General features: G+C 35.2%; 1 protein-coding gene across 1 annotated transcript in view; it reads left to right on the plus strand.

Annotated features, from left to right (window-relative positions):
- The window catches only part of DNAH8 (dynein axonemal heavy chain 8), a 145,977-nt gene that overhangs the window by 28,680 nt on the left and 99,329 nt on the right, over positions 1–17,968 (plus strand). The window contains exons 19-27 of the mRNA XM_026845011.1: positions 1,478–1,594; positions 4,028–4,147; positions 4,924–5,065; positions 6,225–6,340; positions 7,258–7,364; positions 8,810–8,912; positions 11,415–11,616; positions 14,044–14,237; positions 15,833–15,959. Of these exons, the coding sequence (XP_026700812.1) occupies positions 1,478–1,594; positions 4,028–4,147; positions 4,924–5,065; positions 6,225–6,340; positions 7,258–7,364; positions 8,810–8,912; positions 11,415–11,616; positions 14,044–14,237; positions 15,833–15,959 (1,228 nt within the window). The remainder of the gene's footprint in view (positions 1–1,477; positions 1,595–4,027; positions 4,148–4,923; positions 5,066–6,224; positions 6,341–7,257; positions 7,365–8,809; positions 8,913–11,414; positions 11,617–14,043; positions 14,238–15,832; positions 15,960–17,968) is intronic.

The following is a 17,968-nucleotide window of genomic DNA, read 5'->3' on the forward strand; positions in this document are numbered from 1 at the left end:
AGAAGAGAGGAAAGCAGAATCTAAAGATGGAATGAGATAATCTATGGCTACATTGGTGCCATAATTTAACAGCAACTCATGTACACCCTTAAACTGTTTCTAGATTGGCTATCTTGGTTACTAGTAAAAGTACCATCCCAGCATTGTGGAGTTAAATGTATTCCCCCCAAACATATATATTAAGGTGATAGTAATGGCTGTATTTCAAAATAGCTGTGTGTCTATTTGAGCTGAATTAATTGTTTTAACTGTAATATAGACATAGCAAAAAGAAGCATTAGGATGAAGAGTGGGAAGTCCAGGCACTGACTTGGTAAATGTCAGGGTGAAAGATTATATATGATAGGTGGTTGCGGGAGAGCTGAGCACGCACACGACCAATGTGATCAAGCAATGCCCGTTTATTACAACTAAGAAAGCCCTTTTATAATGTTCTCCTGCCCACGTGAGTAACATGCAGTACAAGTCCTCAAGATTAGACAGTTAACTTAGCCAGCGCTTTAAACCTTCTTATGACTGGATAAAAAGTGCCCCATCAGCCTTGCCAGGCTTCCTGCCTGGTGTAACTTCCTCTTCCATCCCAACTCCTTCCAGGGGTTGTTTGTCTCGTCATTTCCCCCCCCTCATTCAGGGTCACATCCTTATCTCATTCTTGCTCGGTTGAGGTTCTTATCAGTCTTGTTCTCACGCAGGATTGGTCACCTGTCCATTCTCTCGCAGAAAGCCCTCTAGAATCCCAACAGGTGGCTATTGAAAATTAAATATGAGTGGAATAAGTTCAGAGTTTCTCAGCAGTTAAGCAAAATTAAATTTCTGTCACTTCAAGGATGATGGGGATGGCAAAATTTAAAATTATGGTGGCTGTATACTGGGAAAAGTGTTGGAATGCCAGGCAGAAATTTCAGGGGAGGCCTGGGAAAGTATGGAAAGGTTGATTTTCATAGCTTGACAGTAGTATAAGACTTCCTTTTCCTCAGAGTCCCATGTCCTTTGAAGGTATAGATTTTTTTAAAATAACATTGAGGCTATAACAGAATCTGAAAAGGATCAGTGTGATACAAAAAGGGACAAATGAAAAATGTCCTTAGATATAGATACATGAGGCTGAAAGACAAGTAATTGTGCTGTTGAGAGTCATCAAGATGTATCTTAAAGGACAAATTGTAAGATTGATAGTGGAATTGATTTTAATTTTAGGAAGTAGTGGGAACCACTAAAAGTCACTATCCAGAGAACAGGAAGAGGAAGATCTTTTCTGAACATTCACTTGACAGTTGAGGATGGAGGCTGTAGAATGCACTACAATTGTCTTCCCCAATATTACAGAAATTTCTTTGATGTTTTTTATGAAAACTTGTAACTTTCCTTAGACACATCTCTTTCATCTGTGATTCTAATAATAATGGCATTTGTTTTAAATTGTTTTTTTTTTTTTTTTTTTTTTTTTTAATCTATGAAATTATATTTTTATGATTAGATGGAAGCTGTATTGAGGCGAGGACTTACCATATTGACCTGGTCATCTGTGACACTGGAAAGTTTCTTTCAAGAAGCTGATCAAGTTCTGTATATATTTAAACAGTTTTTGAAACAGGTATACACTTGATCACTATATAAATGAAATGACAGTTTGGAGAAATTATTTTCCAGTACACTGCACCTCATACTGGAAACTAACCTGTACTTATTTTTCTACCACTTGAAATAAATACATAGAAATTTTGTTTGCTTTTTAAAGGATGTTCTTCAAAAAAAAGAATTATATATGAAATAATTCTCTCCCATTATTACCCTCAAATGTTTGATCTGTGCTTCTGTTCTTGCAGTAGAATATATTTCCACTTGTTGCCCTCAGAGTCTGTGACTACCACTCTGATTCTCAGAGTCAACCTCTGCTTCTCTTTGAGTGCCTGTCCATGAGTGCAGTTGCACACAAGATATCTCCATGTAAACACTATCCAGTGAAGAACATTTTTGCATTAACTGTATTCGTCTCAGGCATGCTTTGAAACTCTCTCCTTTTTGTGCAGCCCATAAAATAATGAAGAGAAGCATTCTTTTCCCTCACAGGTCTCATGTTGACTGAATCTATGGGGTTTTTTTTCCTCTCTTAGTGTTTGCCACATAATTTCTGAATTCTTTTGAATCCATTAACGTGCTTGAGGACCTGTATTTGTTCTTTTTCTTCTCAAGACTTCACCTTGATTGTCAGATCATCCTTATAGCTTGGCCATTGAACTGTATGGGTGTGATCTCTCCTGCCAGTATCAGAAATTGTGTCTCCCATGGTAGGAGATTGTTAGTCACTGATGGGTATTTCCACTTTTTTTTTCTTTATGGCAGAAAAACATAATTATGATCAAGTGCTCTGTTTGCCACTGAAACCCAAAACTAGAAAAAAAAAAAAAGGCTATGTAAGAAATCAGCAGTTCTCTAAGATAGCTGTGTCTTTTATAGATACACACTATTTTCCTTAAATATGTAGGTTGTTTACATTTCTGACTTTCTTACCCCACCCATGAGAATACAAAAAGATGTCAGCTTGGTTAGAGCCTTGATGACTGTGAACAGATAGGGAAAAAGTGATGTAAAATAGATAGGGGAAAAGTGATGTATAACAAATTAAAAATTCGACAAAAGTCAGTTTTATTTGGTTTCTGCCATGACAAAGCCGCTTCACTATAGTTGACTGAATGCTGATAATGCTGTAATATAGAATCAAAAACCCAGTGAAGAAGAAGGACTTATTTTGTTGAGCAAAAAAAGAAGGACTCAAGACTCAACCCATCAAGCAAGTTACAGCAGGCCCCCCTTGCCTTGCAACTAGACTCATGGCCAGTAAGATCATGAACAAGAATCTAATTATATTAACGTAGCTTCTTTTGATACTCTGTTTTATTTAAGCCAGCAGCTGTGTATCCTACATAACTGGAATGATCTGGGGTCTGACTTACTGCCTGTCTGCCTAAAAATGCAGTTAAAACAGGAGTCTAGCATGGATAACATCATGGAGCAAGAGTTCTCTCCTATTCCATCAATTCCTAAAATTTCGGGACAGAAGAAAAACAAGTTTAAGAAGCCACTCTTAGTCTTGGGACCACTTTCTGATGAGGTTGTCAGGATATAGGAGATAATTCTTTCCATTGTCACTCAGTCATCAAAACCAAGACTGATCAGCTCAAAGAGCTGTCAAGAGAAGTTAATTAAAAAATCAGATCATTGCTGTTAGGGTGCAGAAGTAGTCTTCGCCAATACTGTCTGCGAATTAATTTCAGTTATACAGTGAATTCAAAAATATGGTGCTGATAACCAGAAATCTGTGAAGAAGTAGGTGGAAACACCAAATTCCTCTAAGTATTTCACTTTCTCAAAGATTCATGTCTCAGTTTCCCAACATGGAACCAGCAGTTACTTAAGACTTGCAAGATTTTGTTTTTAAAATACTGCCTGAAATGACATTGTACACACTACTATCTTTTTAGAATTGTGTTATCACACTGCAGGACTTAAATACATACACTCTTAGCAATCAAGTTCTTGTTTTCTGTGGCAATAGTAACCTTATAGTTTTCAGACTTGCATCTGTTCTTTCATTGTTCATATTCCAGATTGTCTGCAATGGAACATGTTAACAAAGGCTAAATTTTCTACAGGGTAGTTGGCTCCCTGAATTCCCTCTGTAGATAATAGAGAAAGAGGATAAATCACAGTGAAAGACTATATTTAGCTATTGTAAATATCCTGTAAGTTACCATAACTCATGAGACATAGCTCTGCTTCCTTTTTTTCTCTGCTTCTCGCATCCTGAGGTCTTTGTGTTGATGCTTTTACTCCAGGGCTTTTTTCTGTTATGATTCACTCTCATAGAGGACTTTCTGCTATGTAAGGTTCTTGCATTTTCACTGGATAGAGAGATACAATTTTCACTTTTCTGAAAAACATTATATATCTGTTAGAACTCTCTAAAATAGAATACATTATGCTTTAAAGATAGATGTATGGTATTGATACGATTTTCTCTTTTTAGATTAATGATTTAAGTGAAGTGCGGATTGATTTAATATTAAAAGAAATATCAAATACTCTTTTAATTATCTTACCAGTGGATGGTCCTATCAAAGTAGAGGATATGCTGACCTCCAATGAGGTATGTGACACTTTAGTGTTCAAACTTGAATTCCTGAGCATGTTAGAAACAATGCCTTAGTAAATGAATGTAAAACTAGAAGTATTCTCACTGTAGAAATACAGAACTTTTAAAAAAAATTATAGTGTTTTGGTTAAAATATTTTATAGGAAGATAAATTGGTTCTTAGGTATTTGACATACATAAACTGTAGTATTGCATCTATAATTTTTATTTATTTAACTGCTTCACAATTAGATGAGATTTATTTTGTATGAAGATACACAGATACATGAAGCCTCCCCCCCCATTTTTTCCAAGGTTTTTTTTTTTTAAATAAGAAAAAAATACTTTCCAACAAGTATATTTGAGAACTTGAAAGTTTTCATTATTCCAAATGAGACTAAAAATGTATCTAGTCAGTAAATCGGTGCAATTAAATGAAATCGTTAAAGGCAGTTGAAAGAGTATTTGGATAAATCCACATTCAGACTGTGAGCTCCCTTCAAAATTCATAATTTTCTTCTGAGCCTTAAAAATACCATTGCATTTTGAAAATGTAAACTAAAAAAAAAAAAAAATCTAAAAAATATAGTGATAACAAAATATTTTTATCATTTTGAATAATGATTTTGGTATTGGTTTCTCAGATTTCTTTTTAAAATGTTGCTGTTTCATTGAAATAGTCTGTGTGAAGAATGCAATATTCAGGGAAATGTTTTGGCTCTCCATGAAGAGGAACAGTAATAAGATAATCAGTGATGCTAAGATAATTCACTGATATTTTTGTTTAACAGGCTTATACTAAAGAATGTGCTGAGTTATTGAACCACAAAAGCATGAACATTGAAGATGCTGTTCAAGAACTAATATCTGTATTTGAAAAGAATTATGAAATTGACTATTCTAAGAAAACCTCAGGAAAACACATATCACCAGGTAGATAATGTTGATTATTTAAAAAACAAAACAAAACAAAAAAAAAAAACCACAAAAACCAAAAAAAAACACCTGTCCCCAGTTCTGTAGATTTAGCTAGTAAGTTCAAAATTGAATTGTTTTAGCTAATTTTCTTCAGACTACTCCCTCCCACTACAGTTTCTTCTGTGTCACAGTTCTGCCTTCATTTACCACTGTTAAACCACTAGCCTGTGAAATAGAGAGGTAATTCAGTATTGGGGGAGTTTCTAGAATGAAACTCTGTCCTTCTGTTTGATTACCAAGGTATTTACTCTAGAGAAAGAAAGTTATGGTTCTGTTTCTTGTAGTCACTCATTATAACCTTTCTTTTTTCCTCTCTGTAAGTGAAATACAGTGTTCCTCTCTCCTCAGTTGTTGGGTATTTGATACTGTCCCTCTCTTTGTGAATTTTCTGTCACAGTATAATTGTATCTCAAATACCAATGCTTTACTGCCTGGTCAGTTTAAATTAGTACAGTCAATTGACTATCAACAGCTAGTGTACAAGGCTCATGGTTGATCAATATGACTGGTTCCCACTGCTATGAAGTTTGTTACAAAGATTTGAGGACATCCTGTACCATTATAGCAGAAATATTTTAAAGTTGGTGAAAAATACTCTGTTTTCAAGACAAATGTGAGGCTTAATCAGTAATGGAGCTCCTCTTCTTACACAGAATTTTTGCCTTCTGAGTTTAGTTTCCTCCCAGTATAAAGGCATAGTCAGGGTCAATACTCCAAGATAGTTCATTATGATGCAACCAGAAAAACCTAATAAAAATATAGTTCTCTGTATTTTGTTAAATTTTTTATGTCAAGATTTTGTTGTTTGGGTTGGTTGTTTTGTTGTTTTTTTTTCCCACTTCCAGCTGATATATTCATGTCTGCCTACCTATTTTTAAAAACGTATTTGTAGTGCATGTTTTTTAGGCTGAGGCTCATAGGCTGGGCTCTTAAGCAGATTCCCGGAGTGAAAAAAAAGTTGTGAAATAAAACCAAATAGCTGATCCACGTACTACTAAAATAAAAAGCAATATTCTTTTCCCTGTAAAGAGGGAGGACAGCATGCTTAAAAACAGAACGCAGTGTTCAGTTACAAAAAATACTTTTTTTTTTTTTTTTTTTTTTACATTCACAGTAAAAGAAAAACATATAGTGTTTGGAAATAATGAAGAGGAGAGAGAAAAGAATACTTCTGCAGCTCTTCATGGTGATTATAGCAAGGACGATGATAAAGAAGATGAGTTTAAAAAGGTATTTTGTGATAAGAAGGTTGGTTTTTTTTCAGACTGTTCGGATTAGTGAACAGTATCTTAACATTTGGTAGCTGGATATCTGTGTTCCCAAAAGACATCAAATACAAAATATCAGTCATGTAAAAATGATGAAATAGCTTCCCTACAAAGTGAATTTAAGATGGATTTTAACTTTCAAAAGTATATTCCATGTTATTCCAGTTATTACCTTTACTAAACAAATTCTCAATATGTAAAAGTTTGGAGAGAATATTGTGCCTAAGCCATAACACAGGTTTTTCCTTTTTGGGTGGGCAGAAACATTCATTCTTTCTATCTCCTCTTCCAACTTCATCAAGAAAGATCACCTTTGTACTTTTTCCTTGAAGAATACAATCTCTTCACATGCAGCAGAGAAGGGAAGTGGAAATCGAGAACAGACTCACAAACTTGCAAGCACAAATGCAATAATGTTACAAGGATAAATTCTGTAGTTTTGTGCTAATGTTCATTAAATGTTGTATTTTTATGCTCTTTTTAATCCAGTTCTGTCAAATTTTTCTGTATTTGTCTCCTATTTGAAAAAGGTACATAGGCACGATATTCTTGTATTATTTTTTTTTTTTTTTTTTTTTTTTTTTTTTTTTTATATGGAGAGCTTTTCTGAAGGAGTATGAGACTTCAGCCAGATCTCAGTATTCTGTCTCTGAATAAGACAAATCTGTTTCCTTGAATGCTATATTCTCCTTTTCATGCATCTTTTACTTACTTACAAGCTACTTTCCTCCCAACTTCTCCTCTTGTGTTTCTCATGTAGTTTACAGCATAAATTCCTTCAGACAAGAACCTAATATATTTGACTTAAAACCTTTTGAAATAATCTTCAGGTTCCTGTCTGACTACAATACTAAATGATGTATGTTTTATTTATGACAGAAGTGTAAAGAGATTGTTGCCTATTTCAGTCACCAGCTGCGGGACAGCCTCCAGAAAGCCACCCGACTGTCTTTGGATAGTCTTAAAAAAAGAATATTTGTTTCAAAGTAAGTTGCAGATGATTCCTTTAATAGTATTACCAGAATAAAGTTATTTCTGTGTCTATATAGTGATACAAATATACATTCACATGTGTAAAGATACAGGCACATGTATCATTAGTCAAACAGTTCCAGACCTTTTGGCCCTTTTAGCTCAAGCAAAACCTGGATAACCTTCACTTTTTGTTGTAGTTAAGCTTTGGCCCACCCTTTTCTTTAATACTTGAATTCTTTATGTTGTTATAGTCTATGAATTTTGTTTTGTGCAGAAAATGAACTTTATTTCTACTGTTGTTTCCCTTATGCCTGCACACTTTTGTTTTTATTCCCATATCTTTCCCTTGGAATTGTTTTCAAGATGCTGTTAGTACAATTTATTGTCAAACACAAATGAGTAGAACTTAAATGACCAGAACTTAAATGTTGTACATCACATATGGCAGTGTGTCTATATGCTCATCTCATTTCAAATTATTTCTGCAAGCATGGCTATGCACTCAGAGTTGTTTCCCATGGGTTAAAGATGATCTATGCACTCTTTATGAATTCTGTATGTTAATGGCAAGATCCATATGATTTTATCATTCTCCTGTATACATTGTAATATCTATAGATTCTTCTCTGCTTAAACAGATGTACACTTCAGAGACAGAATTGCTTCGGTACAATATATTTTGTATTGAAAAGCCTACTTAGGATTCTATTAAGAGAATTTATTTTAAGCAGGTGAAGTTGATGGTGTTTTGTCATTAATGTGTGTTGAAGCTTGAGTTACTTTTTTTCTGAGAACATCTTTTTTAGAAAATGTATTGAAATCCTGATCTTACTGAAATTAATAGGAATTTATTTGGGTGTGTCATTTATATTTGTCTATGGTATCATATTGTTGAATCCTCCCTTATTTGGTCACCATTTCATGTCATGTCATAGCATTTAGAAATTGTGCTTAGCACTTTGTTTTTAGTTTTAGATTTGAATGAGTTCAGGTCATGTATTTATCATTTTGCACTAGCTTGTCATCTTTGAAACTTTTTTCAGTTTCTGTTGAATATTTATTTATCTAAAATGTAATGAGGAACTTTTACTCTTGATAGACTGTTGCATAAAATGGTCAGTAAAACCTTCTTATGCCCTACTCAAAGCACCGGCAGTCTTCCATCATTCTTAAATTCAGAGATTAAAATCCAGATTCAGAAAATATTCTGTATAAAAAAGTTCCAAAAACAATAGCTGGATCCAAAGTAACCTTTGTCTGAATGATGGAGCCCTAGCTATTATCTTTGCCCTTTAAACAAGAAGCTTCTGTAAGTTTTGTCAAGTAGTTCATAACTTAATGTGAAAATTCTCCATGAGGATTTGCCCAGAAAAGGCAGCTCAAAATTATATTTCTAAGTTAATTTGAGGGGGCTTCTTGGTGAAGTATTTATGACATGCTTCATAATTATTTTCAGCAAAACTACATTTGGGAGAACAAAATTTTCTGTTTATCCAAGTAAACCTGAAGAGGTTGCTTCTTTTCTAAAGGCAGAAGTACAGCTTGCTATTCCCAATGTGGTAAGTTATGTGTCATACAGGTAAGGTAAAATACACCGTCTTATAGTCGTCTCTGCATTTGCCCAAGTGGAGGATGTGAACACACTTCTACTGAACCAGCATCCATTCCAATGGAGAACAGTTACTCAGACTTCAGTGCACTGAGAGCAATGGTGAAATGTGCTCACAGTCCCAGTGTTCCTGGTTCTGTTTTAGCAGTACTTGAAGAACCTGGCCTTTTATTGTTCTTGGGTGTTTCAGCAATTATACTGCAATTTATTAATCAGTGTTCTTTGCAGAATGATTACAGTTCTCCTTTACATGTAGCAGTTGCATTGCTGGAACAGATTTTTCATGATAGTTTTTTTCTTTTTTAGCTGCTTTTTTCCTTGTGTAATTTAAATCCTTTGTTGATAAAAATAATGAACATTATCTTTGATCAGTTTTAGTCATCTCAATAGGAAGTAAGATGACTAGAAGGAGGAACACTAGACAAAAATGAGAAGTTTCAAAACCAAGAAGAGAGCTGTGGATTTCTGTGTGCAGAGAACAAAAAGGCAGCTTGATTGCAAAGAACTAATGCATGCATTTGATTTCCTTTTGTAAAATAAGATAATTCTGTTTCACCAATATATATGGTATTTTATATATGAGAAAGTAACTTCATATTATCCAGTTGTCTTGTAAAGATTAAAAGTTTTATATTAATGAAGTTATAATGGAAGAAAGGTCATGTTCTAAGGTGATATTCCTTTGATATTGAATCCGTGTTCATAATTTTTATTTGTTGATATTTCTATAAGCATAAAGCCCCAAGCTCCACCCACAGCCATGGGAAGTCAATCCATTTTTCCACTCCTCTGAAATGTTTCACTGATCCAGGGCAGTAATTAGGTAATGGGTAAAATACCACTTTACTGATGCTAATAGGATTTTCCAAGATCCTTGCTTTTATGCATGCAACTGCTCAATCTGTGAAATTGATTTATAAAACATCAGAGCCACTTTCAAGCAATTTATATCCCTGTTCTGAACACTCCTGTAGTTGATTTCATAATTTCATAATGATGGCTTGCACGTGAAAGCTATAAGATGGGTGTTCTGAAGACTATATTTGAGGATTGAGCATATCACAAAAGTGATCTTTTTTTTGAAGTTTAACAAGAAATGCTGTTCTGTTCTTTCCTGGATCACACTAAGGTAGGTTCTTCCTCCTGCTCAGTATTTTGGAGAAACTGATGTTTCCCTTTAGTCCACCTTTTGCTACAAAGAATTATTTTCAAACAAGGACTGGACAAAGTCACAATTAACATTATTGCTGCCAATGCAGTTCAAAAGTTTTGGGTTTGAGACTTTATATCTGTTTGTGTACTACTAAATAAAACAGGCTAGAGGCTGTTCTTTGACTTCAAAGTGAGCTGATGTGAAATGGTGTGTACCCACAGTTGTAAATACTTTTCTTCCTGAATCCAGAAGTTTGCATTCAAACTGTGTGTTAGGAACAGCCTCTGTCATCTTTTATGTGCCAAACTGTGCCTGACTTTTTTCTGGGAGAGTGCTTTTTTGCATCTTCCCAAACTATGCTGAGGGAGCATACTAGCATTTATACAGTGTAGATGATGGCAGACCAGAGCCTGTGTTTTGACCCTATTCTGTTTGCTAGTTGTTCGTGATTCAGATCAGGAATCCTCATTTTCCTTCCAGTTCTTTTGTCATGTACTCTGGTAGCTGAATGTAAGTTTTCTTCCTCTTCTGAGTTGATTATTACATTAATCTCAGAACTATGACACAAAATCCTTGCCAAATATACAATTTGAGATCTTCAGGGCTACTGCTTGGAGCTCCATTAATTTACTAAACACCTCTCTTGCAAACAATTTTGAGGTAATGCTAGCTTTGGAAGAAAAGAAACATTCAGTATTTATTCAGCTAGGATGTTTGACACTTTGATCCAGGTGATTTTGTTTGCCTGAAATTATCCACGGTGTAAACATATGTCTAGATAAGCACTTAGAAGGAGAGGTTGTATAGCTGTAAATCTTTTTGAAAATAACCTGTCCATATGTATTTTTATGACCATCCCTCTCACAGTTCTTTCATAGAATTTAGGATCCAGTCGTTAAGAGCAACAGAGAGGAGGATCTTGGCCTGAAATTTTTAATGCTTTATGATTCTAGAATGCAGAAAACAAGGCTTGTAATGTATTCCTATGTACTATAAAAATAATTATAAAAATGCTGTTTAAAATGCTGTAGAAGTTATAAAAACCCCAATCAATCTATCTACTTATACGCTTGCTTGTCATTTTACCCACAGCATGAATGTACAATTAGATAGTAGGTCAATACAGTATGTTTAATTTCTTTAGAGTCAATTCTGAGCCAGACAAACTGTTAAAGTTACATTTTCCAACTTCTCTTCTGGGCAAGTTCCACAATTTACTATGAGTGGAGTAAAACTGAGGTCTTAGAAAATGACAATCAGTTGCATTTATTTCAACGCTATTTCAACTGTTTTATATAGGTAATTGTTCCCAGTTTAGATGACATACAGCAAGCCATCAATCGTGTGATTCAGTTAATACTGGAAGTAAGTCGTGGAGTTGCTCAGTGGGGCCAGAGACATTTGCAAAAATCTAGTTTAAAAGCAGAATCAGGCACACGGCAAGTATCTTCAGCAGGCTTTGGATCACCAGGAAAAACAGCCAAAAAAAGGGAAAGTAAGTGTGTTGGGTTTTGGGTTTGGTTTTTCATTTTTTTCAACTTTTTACTTTAATAGAAATGCCTTAAACAAATATTGTGAATAAGATCACTTTTCAAAGAGGCCAACTGTGGATTATCTTGAATTAATTTGTTGGGTTTGTTAGCTGTATTTTTCAGAAATAGCTTTTCAGGCCTATGTAACTGTTAAGAACTCTGAGCAAAAAAATCTTAGGAAAATTGATAGATTCTGAATCTCCTATTTAATATGAGGCAAAGTAAGTATGTCTTTTTAAGACCTTTCTAAGGTCTTTTTACCTGCTTTCTGTGGAATGTATCCATAACAATTAGTTGAAACCATAAACAATGACTGTAGACTAACTCTCATTGAAATATTGAAATAGAACAAGAGCTAGTCTGATAATTAGATTTCAGTAAAGATTTTAATTGTTGGCTATAGTCCTAGAATGGATTATAAAACACCTGAAGTGTTTGTTCATGTGAATATTCAGACTATAGATAGACCTACATTTGTTCTAGTCAGATTTTTTTTCTTAATATTATTTCTGATCATCTTTCCATATGTTTTGTAAGCATCCACAAAAGTTCAAATATATTTTTACTATCAGGTTCTCTTAGCTGCTTGGCTGAGTCAGTGATCTGCAATACAGTTATATATTTATTGTGATTCCTTTGGAAAGTCTTTAACATCTTGGAAAGCTTTTCTTTTTGATAGTCCAGATCTGGGACGACTTCTACTGATGTACTTTGTATAATTTTAACCTCTTTAATGGACTTCAAACAGGGTGAGAGCAAACTATCCTCATCAGACAGTCATAGCCTTTTCCTCCGCTGTGTAAAATACATCAGCAAGTAACCCTTTTCATTACCTTTAAACTACTCATCAGCAAACCCTGGGGCCATATGTTAATGTTTGGCCAATAAGATCGGTGGAGTACACTGTCAAGGATGGATCAATCTGAGACTTTGTTTTCCAGTAACCAGACCTCTGAAAAGTCTTCAGATGAAAAGAGAACTTGCAGTTGCACTAAATCCCCCCCCATTAAACAGTGTGTGTGGTGAAAAGAGTGGATTTTTTGTCTCCATTCTCTTAAATCTACTTCAGAATTCTCAGGCATTGTTATGACAAGAGAGGCTCAGATATCAGGTATATCAGTGTCTATATTGACCCTGATTTTCTCAGCAATTAATCAAAAATGAAGGAGGGACATGAAAATTGTGTTTTATTTTCCTTCTATTTTAGCTTACTTGTAGTTCTTAAGGGAGACAGGGCTTCAGTTTCAACATCAGTAGTGTAACTGGACCAGCAGTTACCAGTGTCTAAACTGCCTTTGAAATTTTTTTTTTTTTTTTTTTTTCTTCTTCTCTTTTTTTCTCTTCATTCAGTTCTAACCTATTTCAGACAAGACTCAAAAGACTTTCATTTTAGCAGTTTGTAAGACAAGTGCAGATCCAAAACAACAGTTCTGCACTCATTATCAACATAAGAAGGATATGGACCTTTTGGAGTGAGTTCAGAAGAGGCCACAAAGATGACTGGGGGGCTGAAGCACCTCCCTTATGAAGACAGGCTAAGAGAGTTAGGGTTGTTCAGCTTGGAGAAGGCTCCAGGGAGACCTTATAGTGGCCTTCCAGTACCTAAAGGGGGCCTGCGGGAAAGATGGGGAGGGACTTTTTACAAGAGAATGTAGTGATAGGATGAGGGGTAATGGCTTTAAAGTGAAAGAGGGTAGATTTAGATCATATATAAGGAAGAAATTCTTTACTATGAGGGTGGTGACACACTGGAACAGGTTGCCCAGAGAAGCTGTGGCTGCCCCCTCCCTGGCAGTGTTCAAGGCCAGGTTGGACAGGGCTTTGAGCAACCTGGTCTAGTGGAAGGTGTCCCTGCCCATGGCAGGGGCGTTGGAACTAATTGATCATTAAGGTCCCTTCCAACTGAAATCATTCTATGATTTATATGTGGCTTGCCAGAGTTTAGCATCTTTTTTGAAACAACTAAATAGAATAACAAGAAATTATTTCTTTGAAGCATGTTAGAGTTCAAGAAACTTCCACTGTTTTAAGGGCTTTACACAATTAAAACACTGTATATGAGTTTTTAAAAAAAACATAACACAATGTTTATGAAGCCTTGTGGTGTTCTAGTTATAACAAAGTTAAAGTGGAGAAAATGAAATTTTGTAAATTAAGAAGGCTATTTTCTTTCCATTTAGAAACATTCACTGTAGACTGAATTTGCTCTGGCTGTATAGAGCCTGGTATGAACTAGCACTTGGTACTTTCATATTAAGCAATCGCAGACAGTTGAAGAAGGCTACTCAGCTTTACTGAAGAGCATCATCGCTTAACTTGGCATGCACATGCTTAGAAGAGAATTCTAAACACTTTTAATAGTTCATTCAGTTATATATAATTTCATTTTACAGAAGCAGTTGAAGATGATGTGCTTGTCAGAAAGCTAAGAAATTTTTACTCAGGTGTTACAGAACATGAAGATATTTCTAAACTAGTCATGCTACTCTCTTCTTCCGTGAATTCTGTAAGAGAAGTAGCTAGTGAAGTTCTGCAGGACTTTCAGAAATACAAGGTGCTGTGGGCAGAAGATAGAGATGCCAAAATTCAGGTGAGTTTAATGATGATCACCTACAGGGCTGTTCTTCATTAACCTTATCATTTGAAACCAGAAAACATAAAGGTAAAAAAAAATCAAGGAAAAAGATGCAGAAAATATAACAATATAACAGAAATAACAGCTGAAATTCTTATTTTGTCTTTCAGTGATATACTAGTATATTTCCTAAACAGAAGTAATAGCATGCTACCTCATTTTTATGTTGGGGTTTGGCTTTTCCTGATTCTGTGCCATTCTAGATACTGAGAAACTGATCCTAATTTGTTAATTGCTTTATTTTTTGTTTGTGGAACTCTGGATTTTAGGCCACAAGAAACTACCCCAGTCTGACATGATGTATACCAGAACCCACAGACATTCCCACAGCATCAGTGATGATAATCGTGTATTTTTCTCTATGGAAAGTGTTTACTTTGAGTTTAATACAAATTTTTATTCACTAGCTTTCCTGTAGTTATTTCAGGAGGAGAGTTCTTCATTCTGTGTTCCACGAATCCTCTATTCAGTTCTTGGTTGTTTGAACTCTAAGTTCAATCCATACGTTTGGTAGAAAAATATAGTGTCTGCTACAGCAAGAAAAAGTTAGTTTCCAGGAACTGGAGGTCTCTCTGACTTCTGCTTTGGAATATTTCACACTGTTCTACAACAGAGTTTTAATTTAGAGTTTGAATTTAGAGACTTGGTAGAAGAAAGTTGGCTTCTATATCTACTTTCTGTAACTTTGGTTTAGTTGAATTTTCTGTTACATACGTAGATCTATGAATATCACATCACCTTGTTTGCTACAGGAGCACTGGTATCCTCTGAGTGTCACAGTGCAAGTTTTGCAGTATATATGGGCTAAAAAAGCCACTTTATATGCAGAGCTGAGAATTTAGTTAGTCTAACCAAATAAATATTATTAGGTTGTTCTACTTACTACTAAGGAAAAGGATACAGAGAGAGCCTCAATAATAATAATGTAGCTAAGTCTTATACACATATGACCTAGTTGCTACATTCTTTCTTTAGCACTATGCTAACCCTTCCACTGCCTGTCTGGGCACTTTCAGACAAAGGAATAGGAGTGGGAAACAGCTTTCATCATTTGTTACTTGCCCAGGCAATGTAGGCATATTGAGTAGAGCTCTTGTGTAACACTTCTGAGGTGCAGCTTTTCAGAATCACAAATCTTTTCTACACTTGAGTTCTGCTCATGGAACTATTAGAAAATGTGGTTTATTGTGATTGTTTCACACATAATTGGGCTAATGGTGTAGTCTTCCTGTAAGTGTGGACAGTTTTTGATCTCATTACCTGTTTTCACAAAACCAGTGGGCACTTAACATGTCTTGGCTATCTGTTTCTCTGTTAAATTTCACTGGAAATTCCCAACAAGCTTGAGAGCTACTGACAGAGAAATAGATACACATGAATTCCTCATCACATCCATTTTACCCTGTTAGCAAGGCTACAAAAGACTAAACCCAGGTATAATATTGGCACACATTTTTAGTAATTCCTGAATAACTGTTGCCACTTGTTTTATAAAAATATGAAAAAGGACATTTGTTGATTGACTTTTGTGGATTTTAAACTACACACAGCAATTTTTGGCTAGCTGTCCATCTCTGACTGAAATTAAAGAAGAAATACTTCACTATGCTATGTTTGAGGAAGAGATGAAGGATTTAAACCCCATTATTCCTCTTGGTCCAATTGAACTGCATACAGGTATGACATTTTCTTAACCTTGTATGTACAGTAAGATAATGAATCTAATAGTAGTTATTTGGTTTATTCTTGGGAAAAAATGCTTACAATATGTATAGAAATTACTGAAGAGACCTCCCTGACTGATCAGCCAGGGCTTACTCAGGCCCTTCTCAGAAAAAAACCCTCCATTCCTCTTGCCTTCTCCTCTTTGGAGTGGAGAAATTAAACTCTGTCATGGGTGTGAAGTTATCATGGGGACCTGCTGAAGAGTTAATGAATATGTATTGATACTGATTTGATTATCTCTGGCACTCATCTCTGGCATCAGGTCAATCAGTGATTACAAAGAGCATCGGAAGCATAAATCACCTTCTTCGGTATTTGTGCAAGACTAGCACATAGCTGTATTAGCTTCTTTTTCTCTATCAGTGTTTGTTTCAGCAGGACATATGGCTGCTTAGCCATTCCCATGTTTAGCATCCATAGATCTCAGAATATCATATGTTTTTCTGTCCACCTGTATAGTGTCTTTAAAGGTAGAGAAGCTGTCACCAAGCCCTGGTGTTGGAATGTGTTCCCTCACACAGCTTGTGCTTCCTTAGTTCTATACAGCACCATGCCTCAGTACCTGGCCTCCTGTGGCCCTGACAACCTGATAGTCATTGATCCTTTTATTCTGAAAAAAAGTCAGGTGCAGAAAAGTATATTCTCTCCAGACAACTGCTTGTTGAAGAATTAAGCTGTTTGTTCTATGACAGAGAAGAAGGGATTTCAATGACACTTATCCGTCTCATCTCTCAGATTATTATGTAGCTAACATGTCTTCTGTGGACCAGTGTCACTTTTGCAGTTTTTTTTAACTTTCTGTGGCAAACACTATCATGGTTGCTCTCTAGGGACAAGTAGTAAATGTATCCCTTTCCAAATATCAGTGTGGTCATGTTTCTAATGAGCAACCCCCATTTTCTGAGAGATTAGATTGATTAGACTGAGAAATCATTTCAGTACAATTTGTCTTGCTCACACATCAGAGAAGACAGAAGCTGTTGCACTTTGAATAGAGTTCATTTTAGGATCTTGTTGGTGTGTTATCCCTAGCTTGCTTTCAGCGAATAAGCAAAATTGTCAGACTGCTGACTGCATATCCTCATCCAATTCCTGGATGCAACTTCTTATTAATGAAACCCCTCTGGAGCCAATTAATTCACTCTGGAAAACTCTTGCTGTCTATTAATCTGTGATGATTTATCAGTCAAGTGTGATAAGAAGCAGTGTATCCAAAAGAACATTAATTTTGTTGATGGTTACACTGATCCCTCATCTGTGACCACTGCATCAGAGGGAGCCAAGTCTTCCAGGTTCAGGAAAAAGGATATGAAATGTTTTTATGATCTGGGGAAGCAGATATTTTTCTCATATTCAGCTTAGGTTTAGGAACTGATTTACTATCATATACATAGTCTAGCTTCTGGACCCCTGTACTTTCCAGTACTTTTACAGTACTTGCCTTGAATTACCCATGGCCTTCAGGAATCATATTTTTCATGCTAATAGGCATATTATTGAAGAAGGAACTATATCTGCTGTAAATTTTTTGTGAGCAGAAAGGTTATATGCTGTTAGTATCTTTTGGTTTCTTTCACTAGAGTACAAAATGACGCCTATTAAAATCCTAATTTATTTTGAAAATAATCTGGAACACCAGTGATTGTTTTTTTTGTCTCTTCGGTGTTGTTTTGTGTTTATATGTTAACTACATATGATATGATGTGACACCTTACAGTTTTAGTTGCAAAGTATTGTGAAATCCCAAGGTGCCATTTCCTCAAGGGATATAAGCCATTTAAACGCCACTGATCTTTATGCATTTGGTTAATATATATCAAAGGTATTTTCTGAAAATCTACATTAATAAGTAGGCATTTTCTTCTTTCTTCATTTTCTTTATATGTTCTATTAGAGAAGCTTACCAAATATACATAGATAAGCTTATTATAATATACTATAAACCAACAAAAATATATTTA

The sequence above is a fragment of the Athene cunicularia genome (assembly GCF_003259725.1).
Source record: "Athene cunicularia isolate RWA chromosome 3 unlocalized genomic scaffold, athCun1 chr3_part1, whole genome shotgun sequence".
Taxonomy (NCBI): domain Eukaryota; kingdom Metazoa; phylum Chordata; class Aves; order Strigiformes; family Strigidae; genus Athene; species Athene cunicularia.